The following is a 14,411-nucleotide window of genomic DNA, read 5'->3' as shown; positions in this document are numbered from 1 at the left end:
TGGCCTTCCGGGGAAGGAACGCCCGGGCACAGGGGAGTGCAGGGAGGAAGCCTCGGGGGGCGGGGCTTCCGTGATGTAGCGGGCGGGGTTTCATGTGTGCAGGGCGGGGCCCCGTTTCGGTGGGTGGGGCTTGGAAGGGAGGCTTTAGCGGATAAGGCGGGTCAAGAGCCGGCCGGCTCTGAGGGGCGGGAAGGAGCCGGGCGGGGTTGCGGGACGCGGCGCTCAGCTCCCACCGCTGGGCGGTCAACAGCGCGGGCCTGGCGGAGCGCGGCAACGCGCGGAGATCGCGAGGCGACCGGGGCCAGCTGGGCCCCCGGCGGCGCGCCCCTCGGCCCGGCCGGGAGCCGCGCCAGTCGGAGCCCCTGGCCGAGGGCTGCCAGCCAGCTTCTCAGCGCCCATCCCTCCGGAGAGCAGCCGGGGGGCATGACCGACCCACCAGGGGCGCCGCCGCCGGCGCTCGCAGGCCGCGGGTGAAGAAGAAAGTCCGTACCCGCTCGGCCCGGAGCGAGGAGGCGCCGCGAGACGAGGAAGCGCCCCAGATCGAGGAGGCGCCCCCGGCCGAGGAGGTGACCCCAGACGAGGTGATCCAGGCGGAGGAGGTGACCGAGACCGAGGAAATGGCGGCAGCCGGGCTCAGCGTGACCGTCACCCACAGTGAGCGCCGGCCGGCAGGGTGGGCTGGGTGCGGGCTCGAAAGGCCTGGCCACGAGTCCTCCAGAAGCGGGTCCCTGGTACTTGTCCCTGCGTCCGGGAGTGTGGGGTCTCGGCTCCGTCCGTGGCGCCGACTTCTGTGGGACTTGTGGCCGGGGCCTTTGGCCATTTGTTGAGGCCTCGGTGTTGCGTGGGCCTGACGGTGTGTGTGTCATTGCGGGTTCTGTGTCCGGCCTGTGTTTGGCCATGTTGCGTCCGTCCCGTGTCTGTACAGCTGCGCGTGTGAGGAATCTGAACTTGGTGCTCGGCGGGGCGTTTGCTATTTATTGTCTTCGGAGTGTGTCTGTTGCCGCCTGATTGCTGTTTGAGTGGGCTGTGGGGCCCCGCGCGACACTCTGGGCACCGGGCTGTTGGAGTTAGCCAGAACTGAACACGTGTGCTTCAGAGCCGAGGCCGCCAGGTTTCCTCAGAACCACCCTAGGGAACCCCGGAGGGCCTCTGGGTCCTGCAGCTTTGAATGACCTTGGGGCCTATGTCTCCAGTTCTTCTCTCTGAGCTGCTGGCAAAGCTCAAGTCCTGGTGCAATGCACAGGACACGGGCTCCATCTTACTGTCCACCCACCTGGAAAGGAATTGGCACCTCTGCTTCAAAACGAGATTCTCTGCTGTTGGCACTCATTCATTTATGTTTTTGCACAGTGCCAAGCATGGGTGTACCTGTGTGGGCCCAGTGGCAGAGACTGGGAGGAAAACAGACCCTTGACAGCAAGGGAGACAAGGCCAATACTGGACAGGGTTACAGGAGGGAGATAGGTGGCTTGCGACGCAGAGTACAGCCTTGGGAATCAGCTAGATGTAGGGTTCAGTTCTGACTCCATGGGTTGGGTCTCCGAGGCAGCTCTTAACTGACCTGAACTGGCAGTTTGTTTATAACAGGTAGTACTTGCTTCGTGGAATTGTTCTTCATGTGTGAAACGAGTCTAGTACAGCCCCGTGTGTCAGTGCTTCACATACTAGCGCTCATTCATGTTGTTAGCTGTCACATGAGAGGAAGCAAAAATTCTGGAGCAGGTCACCAGAGGCGAGCTGGGTAGACAGGGGCAGGCCCTTTGCAGTTGGGAGCATATGAGCTGGGCCTTGGAGGCTGATACACAGTTGTAATAAAATTTCGTCAGCCTCTATTGGTCGATGTGAAAGAGTTAACCTCCACCCTCTTCTGTCTCCTCAGGCAATGAGAAGCATGACCTTCATGTCACCCCTCAGCAGGGCAGCAGTGAACCAATTGTCCAAGACCTGGCCCAGGTTGTTGAAGAGGCCATAGGGGTTCCACTGCCTTTCCAGAAACTCATATTTAAGGGTAGGTATCTTTTCCAGCTTTGAGCCCTTTTGGCTAAAGGATAGATTAAAACTACTTAACCTTACCTGAAGGTAACTCTTTCCGTTTTCAAACTGGGACAGTATATATGTGTGTGTTCATTCATTCCCTCAGCAAATATTTATTGAAGACCTGCTATGTATTGGACACGTTCAGTCACCTGGACAGGTGTTTGATTTGAAGCCACATGATGGCTGCAGAAATCTCATCATTTTTTTAAAGATTTATTTATTTATTTGAGAGGCAGAGGCAGAGAGAGAGGTCCTCCATCCGCTGGTTCACTCCCCAAATAGCCACATTGGCTGGAGTTAGGCTGGAGTTGGCATGATCCAATGCCAGGAGCCAAGAGCTTCTTCTAGGTCTTCCACGCAGGTGCAGGGACCCAAGGATTTGGGCCATCTTCCACTGCTTTCCCAGACCCTAGCAGGGAACTGGATTGGAAGTGGAGCAGCTGGGACTCAAACTGGCACCCATATGTGATATTGGCACTAGAGGTGGCAGCTTTACCTGCTATGCCGCAGCACTGGCCCCAATCTCGCCATTTTTTGAGTGCTTGGTCAGACTAACCAGGCTAGGTTAGCTGCTCTCCATTATAGGTTCACGTGGTGCTACCCACCACTTCTGCATAACTTGTAATGAAATACAATATTATTTTTAAATAGTTGTTTTCTTAATTGCTTAACATCTAATTTCTTTGTTAGAGTAACAAAATCCACAAGGGCAGAAGTACTGCCTTGTTTCCAGTGCACGGCATTGTGCCAGCTCAGAGAAGGTTTTTTTGATTTTGATTAATTTTTATTTATTGAAAGGCAGAGAGAGGCAGAGATCTTCCATGCCTGGTTCACTCTCCAAATGGGTGCAATACCTGGGGCTGGTCAGGCCAAAGCAAGATATCCAGAATTCAGTCTGTTTCCCGTTGGATTGCAGGAACGCATGTACTTGAGCTACCCAGGATGTACATTAGGAAGCTGGAACTGACAGTGGAGCAAAAACTAGAACTCAGACACTCTGATAAGGGGTGCAGGCATCCTAAGTGTCATCTTTAACCATTGCCCCAAACTCAGGGTTTTGAACAAACTTATGGCTGGAATATTGCAGGTCCAGTAGATGATGCCTTTTTCTGCTGGGACCTACTCCCTGCCCACCTCTGTCCTCTGTCATCCCACTTGCATGGAAACCCATGATTCTCGTGTTTGATAGGGGTAGATTTATCTCATTGGGTGCCAGTCCTTATAAAGAATTTAGTAATAATGAGCATTTTATTATTTCATAGCACAGCTGCTTATCTTTTTTTTTTTAAGATTTTATTTAAAGATTTGTTTTATTTAGCAGGCAGAGCGATAGAAAGAGAGACAGGGAGATCAGTCTTCCATTCACTAGTTCACTCCTCAAATGGCCATAGTGGCCAGGGCTGGGCCAGGCTGAAGCTAGGAGCCATGAACTCCATCTGGGTCTCCCATGTGTGGTGGCAGGAAGCCAAGCACTTGGGGTTTCTTTCATTGCCTTCCTAGCACATTAGCAGGGAGCTGAATTTGAAATGGAACAGCCAGGACTCCAACCAGCACTCCAATATGGGACACTGGCTTCGCAGGCTGCAGCTTAACCCACTGCACCACAACGTGGATTCCCCTTTTCTTTTTAAAACATTTCATTTCTGCATTATGAAAACAATAGATATTCATGTTTCAGAATAAAGAAAGGCACAAAGAAGAAAATGTTCCCCTGAATAAAGCTCCTCATAACACTTTATAATATTTTTTTCTTGTAGCATTGTGCCATTATTATTCATTATGGCATTGAAAATTCTTGGGAAAAAAAGGAGCTTTGATGCCTAAAAAGTCTTCATTGGTTTGGTTAATCAGTCCCCTATCAAACATGTTTGGTTCTTTCCACTTTCTCTCTATCATGAATACGATTGTATCGAGCGTTATCATATGGTAGTTATTGTGCAATCACATGTCTGGTATTTATCCTAAATATCTAAAAGTGAAATTACCAAGTCAAGATACTCTCTAAAAAGGTTATACCAATTTATCCTTGTCTCATTAGTGAATACACTTGTCTATTTCCTGTACACTTGCTAAAAATCTATGTTCAGTGTTAAACATTTTTTACAACTTGGCATACCTATCTCCTCTTTTCAGGAAAATCTCTGAAGGAAATGGAGACACCATTGTCAGCACTTGGAATACAAAACGGTTGCCGGGTCATGTTAATTGGGGAAAAGGTAAATGGCTTTTTCCACCAGAATTCGTGAGACTCATATGACTGAAGTCCTTTGTGGTTCTGTTAAGAAGGCCAGAGTGGGGACCCAGATTCTGCACTGGTGCAGCGCCTCTCTAAGCAAGCACTGTCTCTGTTTGTCTGATGGGATTGCCAGTCTGCACCGGACAGTGCTCTCTAAGCAAGCAGTCTGTCTGTCTGATGGGATTGCCAGCTTGGCTGTTCCCATGCCCTCCTGCTCCTGTGGATCAGGCCTTTTTGCTCCAGGACTTAGGAGCTGCTGTGCCTCCTCAATAATGTGGCTTTGTCTTGGTGGTAGAATCTCTGTCTGGTTAAAACAGTGTCTGGGACAGGCTTCTTTCTTATTTTCCTGGTTTAATAAGGACTTGTTTATTTTGAGAAAAAGGTCCCGCAGTATCAACTTTAGAAACTATTATATGCCGGCGCTGCGGCTCGCTAGGCTAATCCTCTGCCTTGCGGTGCCGGCACATAGGGTTCTAGTCCCGGTCGGGGCGCCAGATTCTGTCCTGGTTGCCCCTCTTCCAGGCCAGCTCTCTGCTGTGGCCCTGGAGTGCAGTGGAGGATGGCCCAAGTGCTTGAGCCCTGCACCCCATGGGAGGCCAGGAGAAGCACCTGGCTCCTGGCTTCTGATCAGTGCGGTACGCCGGCCACGGTGGCCATTGGAGGGTGAACCAACAGCAAAGGAAGACCTTTCTCTCTGTCTCTCTCTCTCACTGTCCACTCTGCCTGTCAAAAAAAAAAAAAAAAAAGAAACTATTATACTACTTTTTTTTCTAGAGGATGCATTTGACAAGCCGCTTTCATTCACAAAAATACATTGTTGTAGTTGTATTGAACAGTCCCACACAGCACTCTTACATGGGGTAGAACACACACATCTCTTTTTTTTTTTTTTGACAGGCAGAGTTAGACAGTGAGAGAGAGATAGAGAGAAAGGTCTTCCTTCTGTTGGTTCACCCACAAATGGCCGCTACGGCTGGTGCTGCGCCAGTCCGAAGCCAGGAGCCAGGTGCTTCTTCCTGGTCTCCCATGAGGGTGCAGGGCCCAAGGACCTGGGCCATTCTCCACTACCTTCCTGGGCCACAGCAGAGAGCTGGACTGGAAGAGGAGCTACCAGGACAGAACCGGCGCCCCAACCGGGACTAGAACCTGGGGTGCCAGCGCCACAGGCAGAGGATTAGCCTAGTGAGCCAGGGTGCCGGCCACACACATCTCTAACTCAAAGCCTTTTGCAGGTACTACTCTCGAAGTTAGAGAAGCAGCTACTGAACTGGTGTATGAATGGGAAGAACTGTACTCCTTGCATTGACAAGAGATTATTTTGGAGACAGTTGATAAAAACCATACATTCTTTTTATTGTTAACTCATAAAGAGGTATCAAAATTAAAAGCAAAAATTACAGGGTAAGACTTAACAAAACTAGGGGCATCAAAGGAAGTGAAAATGGGACCAGGCATAAGGCAAAATGAATTAATGAACAAGGGAGTGAACTCTGCAAAGGAGTTATTGGCTAAAATAAACCTGTAAATATTAAAAATAAGTCCCATGTGCCAGTTTCAATAGCCTTTTTCCCTTCACTCTTTTGCTAAATGCTCCCACAAAAGGAGAACCTTCTTCGACTAAAAGGCCTGGTTCAGACTCAGTTCTTGCCTGGGAGCCAGTGGGTGACGGGAAAGGGTGGTAACGGGTGAGGGTGGTTGCCCTGAGGTGCTGAGAGGGCTGTAGCAGCCCTGCATTGTGACACAGTGGAACTCTTGAGCATGGGAAGTTTCCTGAGCTGGCTGAGTAGACAGGGGGCAGAGATTAGCAAAGTGGGGCTAAAGAAAATCTAATACAGACTAGGAACTGTTAGGAGACGTGGCCGCAGAGAGGAAGGAACGAACGATTTGGGAGAGTGTACCAAAGCAGGAAGCCGCTGGCCCTGACCACCCGCTGTTTAGGTGAGAGAGGAAAAATATTCCAAATATCAGAGAGAATAGTGAGGGGCAGGAGGCATAGTTTCGTCATCTCTCTCACAGGGTCATGATAAGGTTTAGAAAAGTAGTAAGGGCAGGTGTTGAGCCACTACTTGGGATGTCTGCATCCCGTATCTGAGTACCTAGGATTGCGTCTCTCCTCAGTTTCTTATCCAGCTTCCTGCTAAAGTGCACCCAGGAAATAGCAGATGAGGGTCCCTGCCACACCCATGTGGGAGACCTGAATGGAATTTCTGGTTCCTGGAAGTGACCTGGTCCAGCCTAGGCTGTTGTGGGCATTTAGGGGGTGAACCAGCAGATGGAGGATTGATTTGTGTGTGTGTGTGTATGTGTGTGTGTGTGTGTGTGTGTGTGTGTCTGTCGTTCTGGCTTTCAAAAAATAAATAAATAAAGGTAACATTTTTAGGATAGTGACTGGCAGGGCCAGTGTTGCAGCATAGCAGGTGAAGCTGCCACTTGAAACATCAGCCCCCTATATTATAGAGACCTGAATGGAGTTTCTGGCTCCTGGCTTTGGCCTGTTGCAGCCATTTGATTTGGGCAGTGAACCAATGGATGGAAAATATCTCGGTCTGTCTGTCTCTCCATTTCTGATGCTCTGCCTTTCAAATTTTTTTTTTTAATAAAGGGGTAGTGATTGCTTGTAGGAAATGTTCAGTAACCATTTGCTGTCATTATCCTCATCATGTTAAAATGGAAAGCTGACTTAGAAGCCAACAGTAAAGGTATAATAAAAGTCCGCCTATCTTGCCCTCCTGGACCCCTCGCTGTGGTTCATTGTAATTTATTAACCTGCCTGACTTCAGTCTGGCCGTTGATCAGCCTGGGTCTGACGAATCTGTTCTCTGAACTTGAGCTGTCAGGACCCTCACCAGAATGTTTCCCTCACATCTTCTCTGTGGCATGAGTCTCTATAGATAGGAAAAAAAATTTTTTTTTTAATTTGACAGGTAGAGTTATAGACAGTGAGAGAGAGAGAGAGACAGAGAGAAAGGTCTTCCTTCCGTTGGTTCACTCCCCTAATGGCCACTATGGCCTGCACTGCGCCAATCTGAAGCCAGGAGCCAGGTGCTTCCTCCTGGTTTCCCATGCGGGTGCAGGGACCCAAGCACTTGGGCCATCCTCCGCTGCCTTCCCTGGCCACAACAGAGAGCTGGACTGGAAGAGGAGCCACTGGGACTAGAACCCAGGGTGCCGGCATCACAGGTGGAAGATTAGCCAAGTGAGCCACGGCGCCGGCCTGTAGGTAGGAAATCTTAATGTATAACCCTCGACTTGGTCTCCATGAAAACCAGGAAACCACAAAAGCCAGTTAAGACCACTCTGTAGGGGTGTGGTTCATCCCAGTTATGGTCAGATTTTTTTTTTCCAAATAGAGGCTACTTTGCTTGGTGATTATTGACTTCATTTTATTGTTAAATACTTTAGAACTGTCCAGAGGAAGAGGTTGAACTAAAGAAGTTGAAGGATTTGGAGAAGTCTGTGGAGAAGATAGCCAGCCAACTAGAAGAGTTGAATAAAGAACTCAGTGGAATCCAACAGGTAACCTCTTTCCTGAGCTTCGGTTTGCTACCTTCTATAAGAGCTTTGTGGATATAGTGTGCGATTGTGAGTTGGGCTCTGCAGGCAGACTCCCTGGCTTCAGATCCTGGCTCTACTTTTCTTTTACTCTGGGCAAGTTTGTCTTTCTCTCGGATTTCTCATCTGTGAAATAGCAAGTAAGAGTGTTTCCCTCTTAAGAGTTGTGAGATCTAAATAACATAGATTAAGCAATTAAGCCTGACACTAAGTGCTGTCGTTGTTATTGTCAAACCCCAGCCAGCACCCATTCATGCTCAGAGAAGAGTGCTAGGCTGGGATCATGTGCTGTCTGAAAGGACAGGTAGCCTCTCACAGTCCAGGCTCTTGTAAAGAACATTTTGTTGCTTGAAGGAAGGATCAAGTTGAGCATGATCCTAGTGGGGTAGGGAGATCCTATTCAGTTCCTTAAATTAGGGGTGGGTTGCTGAAACCCAGTAACAATTAGGAACAGTCCAAGACCACTTATTTCCCCAATACTTGTAACATTAATGAGTACGTGTTTGTGTTTTAATTATGAAAGTAATACAGGGGGCCAGCACCGTGGCGTAGCAGGTAAAGCTCGCTGCCTGCAGTGCCAGCATCCCATATGGGCGCTGGTTCAAGTCCTGGGTGCTCTACTTCCTATCCAGCTCTCTGCTATGGCTTGGGAAAGCAATGGAAGATGGCCCAAGTCCTTGGGACCCTGCACCCATGTGGGAGACCTGGAAGAAGCTCCTGGCTCCTGGCTTTGGATTGACTCAGCTCTAGTCGTTGAGACTGCTTGGGGAGTGAACCAGTGGATGGAAGACTTCTCTCTCTCTGCCTCTGCCTCTGCCTCTCTGTAACTCTGCCTTTCAAAGAAATAATAATAATAAAGAAAGCAATATATGTTGATAAATGAAAGTGTTAAATGCATGTACAGGCACTAATACAGAAAATAAAAATTATCTATAACTATTACTAAAGCCTGAAATGTATTTTTTAATTTGATATAATGTTGTATGTGCTTTGTAAATTTTTCCTTTATTAGATAAAAAAGTGAGGTGTCTTCCTATATCATTGAAAATGATCATACTTTTCAAAACTGGCATAGTATTTCATTGGTGAATGTGTCATAGTTTACCTAATCAGTTCTCTATCATTTATTATCTGACATTTTTCCATTATATGTAATGAATCTTTTCAAAAATATATTTGTTTAATGTTTGTTTATTGTCATCTACTTGAAAGAGTGACACACAGAGAGAGATCTTCCATCTGATTGTATATTCCCCAAATGCCCACCATAGCCAGGGTTGGACCAAGCTGTAGCCATGAGCCAGGCCCTCCATCGAGGTCTCCCATATGGGTGACAGGAACCCAAGTACTTCTACTTCCAACACACTTTAGCAGGGAGATGAGTTGGAAGCCAAGGCTGAACTCCATCCCAGACACTAGGATACTGGAGGTAGGCATCCTAAGCGGCTGATTAACCCATTGCTCCACAGCACCTGTCCCTGTAATGCTTCTTTGAATGTCCTTAAACTTAAATTTTTTTGACCATTCCTGAGTTTGTTTTTTTTTTTCAAAGATTTATTTATTTATTTGAAGGGCAGAGTTACAGAGAGGCAGAGAGAGAGAGAGAGAGAGAGAGAGAGAGAGATCTTCCACCCACTGGTTTATTCCCCAGATGGCTGCAACAGCCAGAAATGGACTGTTCTGAAGCCAGGATCATTCTATGGGTCTCCCATATGAATGCAGGGGCCCAAAGACTTGGGCCGTCTTCTGCTTTCCCAGACACATTATTAGTAGGGAGCTGGATCTGAAGTGGAGCAGCCAGGACTTGAACCAGCACCCATATGGGATGTCAGCACTGCAGGTGGCAGCTTTACCCATTTTGCCACAGTGCTGCAGTGCTGGCCCCTCCTGACTTTTTTTGGGGGGTAAAATAAGTATTTTGAGTTGGAATTGCTGGGTGATGTTTAAAACTCTTGCTCCATGTTGTCAAATCTGCGTCTCTTGCTCTCAGCTTTGATAAACATTTTCAGAGCTCCATACTATCCAATTCTTGCTACCAACTAACTGGTCATTGGATCAAGAAATGTGAATCAATAGTAAGACCATTTAATAAAAATAATGAGTGCCATTGCCACTTGTTAGCATATGTCTATGCCATGAGTCGTGTTAAGCATCTTAGTATATTCCCTCTATGGTATATACATACCATAGCCTCCGTATTAAAAATGAGGACATGTGGGGCAGGCATTGGGTGCAGTGGTTAAGATGCTGGTTAGGACACCCATATCCCTGGTTGGAATGCTTGACTCTTGCTGCTGATTCCAGATTCCAGCTGCTACAGAGCCTGGAGGCAGCAGCGATGGCATGGATGGTTTAAGTAACTTGCTCAAGACCACAAGCTGGTACATTTCAGTCAGGACTCAAGCCTAGACCTGTCAGACTCAGCCTGCGCTCCTAAGTTTGCCTCCTGTGAACAAGTAAACATCTGGGACTGGGGGCTTCACCAGAGCTAGGCCCCAGGAGGTATTTGCAGCCACAGAGGGCTGCATGAGATAAACCAGCCTGCAGCCTGTTTTCTCCAGAGGACGTTCTGAGGCTGAGATGTGATCTGGCCTCCTAGAGCAATGGTAGACTCACGGTGTGGTCGCTTCATCGGTACCGTGTATGGCGTTTCCCGCCAGCCTCACAGAGCTCTTACAGTAAAGCATTATTCCTCTACAGGGTTTTCTGGCCAAGGATTTGCAAGCTGAAGCTCTCAGCAAACTTGATAGGAGAGTAAAAGCCACAATTGAGCATTTTATGAAGATTTTGGAGGAGATTGACACCCTGGTAAGCAAATAGTTCACTGAGAACTGTATTTCTGTGACAATATTTGGTTAACTTCACGCTTTCCGTGATTCCCTCCTGTTGCATGAGCAAACCCATTCCCCAGGGACAGTGAGCATCTGCTGCTGTGTGAAGGCACAGAACACTCAGTTCAGCAAAGGGCTTTTGTCGGATGTGTGTTTGTGGGCCATGTAAGAACTAGCATCTGTCATCCTCATGCAGCTGGGCCCAGGTGGCCCCTGTTCTCATGATCAGAGAAACCACAGTGCTTGCTTTTCCCTGCTCCTCAAGCCGCTGGTAGTTCCAGTGAGCTTCTCTCCCATCCAGAATTGCACCAGACCCAGATCTTGGGAGGCTTCTGAGAGTCGCTGAGCGCAAGCTGTCTTTTACAGACAACAGTAATGGTATTTCCAGCCTGATGCTTCCTTCTTGCTGGGGAACTGCTCTGTGCTTGGGATTCTGCTGAGGGGCGAAGGTGGGGACCGACAGGAGGTTGTGCAGAAGGAACAAAAGGTACGTTTCCTGGCACAGTGAGGCGTGATGTGTCCAGGCATAGTAGGCAAATGTAGGAAACAGTGAAAGAAGAAAGTCTGTTCCAGGTCGTTTTCTGGTCATTGAGACATTGAGAACAAAGGGCACTTTTGGGATGCAAGGCATGGGAAGGGCCATGTAAAAACTAGGGCCAGGGAAGCGATTCCTGAAAGTGTGCATCTCATTTACTTCAGTGACCTGTGACCTATTTAGTGGGCTGTGTTCCTGACAGGTCCTCATGTCATCTTCACTAAGGATTGCTTATGTGTCAACTTACTCTTTCATAGATCCTACCAGAAAATTTCAAAGACAGTAGACTGAAAAGGAAGGGTTTGGTGAAGAAGATCCAGGTGAGTGTTGATGTCTGGGGTATGTGTTTATCTGGTTGCAGCTCGGTAGAGTGGAAGTGTGGTGTGCGTCCTGGCTTTCTTTGTTTATTGCTTGTTTATCATCATGAACCCAAAATATCAGAAAAGAGCTTCCTTCATGTCCCTGCAGTTGTATTTGAATTTAAACCATGCAGGGAGAAGGCTCACTGGAGAACAGATAGTGCTAACGTACTACAGAGTTCCAGGAGGCACATTCTTGTGTCCCCTGCAGTTGTGCAGTTATTCAGTTGCACTGCAGTGACCTAGAGGCAAAGCTTCCTGGCCTCGTATCTTTTGGGGAATTGTTGGCCTAGAACATGGTCAGAAACCCTGGTCCTGTGCTTCCTTGCCCTCCCACCTTCCCTTTCCCTTAAAGCCTAGGCCAGGAGCCCATCTCCATCCATGCACGAGTCCCCCAGAATGGCTGAGTGAAGAGCCTTGTGTGGGCATTGGTTGCCTGGCCCTGGCTGGCCCTCACTGCCCTGTGTCTGTCTTCTAGGCGTTCCTAGCTGAGTGCGACACAGTGGAGCAGAACATCTGCCAGGAGACTGAGAGGCTCCAGTCTACAAACTTGGCCTTGGCTGAGTGATGTGCCCTGAAGAGGAGCTGTGCTACCCGGAAGAAAAGTGCCACCAGCTTCTCTGGAATGGAAGTGGCCTGATTTTCCCCTGGGCTACCAGGGGCAATTGGCCAGTTGCCAATTTTCCTCCCCCTACGCCAGTTCTCAGTGAAAAAGTGTCTTCGCGATCTTAAGTTAGAGCTCCTGTCTGTTTTCCCCTCTGTCTGTTGAGTCGCTGTGCTGTCCAGCAGCCCACCTCTTCTGGAAAAGGCATTCTCTGCCCAACTGTCCCAGTCTGGTGACTTCCGGGTGCTTTCTATGGGCTGGGGAGAGCTTGTTTGCCCTGAGCTAGCTCCCGGTTTATAGGCTCTCCTGGCCTTCAGGTACACAAGAGCTTTCTTGCCCTGGTGATCCCATAGACTCACAGATGGAAAAGCAGAATCACCAGAAGGTTGTGGCCACTCAGGAATGCTGACAATGGCATGGAATGGGTGTTCGCCACACAGGCAGTCCCAGTGTCCCTCACATCTGGCTGGGTTGTTGGTTTACAGACCCCGCTCAGCCCTAGGCTGTGACGTCAGGCCCATTCCTAGGTGAGACTTGTCATGGATAGATTTCCTCTTCCCCATGCAAACCTTCAGCAGGTCAGAACCTGGTGCTGACTGAGTCTCTGCTTGAAACAAGGCCACAGCCATGGCTTAGGAAGGGCTGAGACGGGGAGCCGGAGAGTAGAACAGCAGGTGGAGAGACCAGCACCAACGAGAAGCTTCTCAGGAGTGACATGTGCTTCCTTCAAAGGCGTCTGGGCCCTGTACCCTCATGAGTGCTATTATTTCCCTCAAGGTTGTTCTTGTCTGTTTTTACACCTTCCCCCTCTCCATTGTTATTAAAAAGTTTGTATGTCCACCATCAAGTAGAAGGGTGTTTTGTGGCTCTCATATTTTCTGTTGCATAAAGTTGAGAGTGGTCCTGCATGCTAGAATTCTCCTTAGTGAGTTGCTGTCACTTTATTCTTTTTCTTTAATTTTTAACTTACTTTTATTTAAAGACAGGGATCTTTGATCCGCTGGTTTACTCTTCAGATGCCCACAATAACTGGGGCTGGGCCAGGCCGAAAACAGAAGCTCAGAACTCAGTGAGTCTCAGGCCGGCGCTGTGGCTCACTGGGCTAATCCTCCACCTTGCGGCGCCGGCACACCGGGTTCTAGTCCCGGTTGGGGCGCCGGATTCTGTCCCAGTTGCCCCTCTTCCAGTCCAGCTCTCTGCTGTGGCCAGGGAGTACAGTGGAGGATGGCCCAAGTGCTTGGGCCCTGCACCCCATGGGAGACCAGGAGAAGTACCTGGCTCCTGCCTTCGGATCGGCGCAGCACGCTGGCCGCAGCGTGCCAGCGTGCTGCGGCCATTGGAGGGTGAACCAACAGTAAAGGAAGACCTTTCTCTCTGTCTTTCTCTCTCACTGTCCACTCTGCCTGTCAAAACAAACAAACAAACAAACAATGAGTCTCACCCATGGTGGCAGGGACCCAAATAGATGACCTATCATCTGCTGCTCCTAGGGCGCACATTAGCAGGAAGCTGGAATTGTAAGTGGAACTGGGACTCTACCTCAGACATTTGAGTGGGATGCCAGCATCTCAAATGGTGTTTTAATCACAGTGCCAAGCACCCGTCCCATGTCACAGGGCCCAGGAGACAGGCTCTGAACAGGCCGCTCTGAGGCCCACTTTAATAGAGAGGAATTCCCTGGATTCCCAGACCTGTAGGGCCGGGTGGGTAAGACCTCAGTAGCAGAGTGGGAGTGGAGGTAGACAAGTGGACTAGGCTCACCTGCAAATTTAGTAAGAGTAATTCTATCTTTTTCTATTTTTTTAAAGATTTATTTATTTATTTGAAAGTCAGAGTTACACAGAGAGAGGAGGAGAGGCAAAGAGAGGGAGGTCTTCCATCTGCTGGTTCACTCCCCAGTTGGCCACAACAGCCAGAGCTGTGCTGATCTGAAGCCAGGAGCCAGGAGCTTCTTCTGGGTCTCCTACATGGGAGCAGGGGCCCAAGGACTTGGGCCATCTTCCACTGCTTTGCCAGGTCGTAGTAGAGAGCTGGATCGAAGTGGAGCAGCTGGGGCTCAAACCGGTGTCCATATGGGATGCCAGCACTGCAGGTGGTGGCTTTACCCACTATGCCACAGCACCAGCCCCCACTAATTCTATCTTTTTAAAAAGATGTATTAATTTATTTGAAAGTCAAAGGGGCTAACATTGTGGCATAGCAGGTAAAGCCACTTCCTGTGACACTGGCATCTCCTATGAGTGCTGGTTCAAGTCTT

At 49.0% G+C, this 14,411-nt stretch overlaps 1 protein-coding gene across 2 annotated transcripts; it reads left to right on the top strand.

Annotated features, from left to right (window-relative positions):
- Positions 1–121: 121 nt before the first annotated feature.
- Positions 122–13,001, top strand: BAG1 (BAG cochaperone 1). 2 transcript variants are annotated; one of them, XR_016210475.1, is made up of 8 exons: positions 170–654; positions 1,880–2,008; positions 4,171–4,253; positions 7,676–7,789; positions 10,526–10,633; positions 11,023–11,143; positions 11,449–11,511; positions 12,029–13,001. XR_016210475.1 is itself a non-coding variant. In XM_002708031.6 (7 exons), exons 1-7 carry the CDS (start codon positions 618–620, stop codon positions 12,116–12,118), a joined length of 624 nt encoding a protein of 207 aa, XP_002708077.2. In that variant the 5' UTR covers positions 122–617; the 3' UTR covers positions 12,119–13,001. The 2 variants fall into 2 exon arrangements, 1 of the variants encoding a protein (XP_002708077.2); XM_002708031.6 differs by lacking the exon at positions 11,023–11,143 and having other exon boundaries at positions 122–654.
- Positions 13,002–14,411: the final 1,410 nt, after the last annotated feature.

This window comes from Oryctolagus cuniculus, chromosome 1 (assembly GCF_051225735.1).
Source record: "Oryctolagus cuniculus isolate XC-2025 breed Fujian yellow rabbit chromosome 1, ASM5122573v1, whole genome shotgun sequence".
Taxonomy (NCBI): Eukaryota; Metazoa; Chordata; class Mammalia; order Lagomorpha; family Leporidae; genus Oryctolagus; species Oryctolagus cuniculus.
The sequence above is the reverse complement of the archived record's forward strand: the minus strand, read 5'-3'. Positions and strand labels throughout refer to the sequence as shown.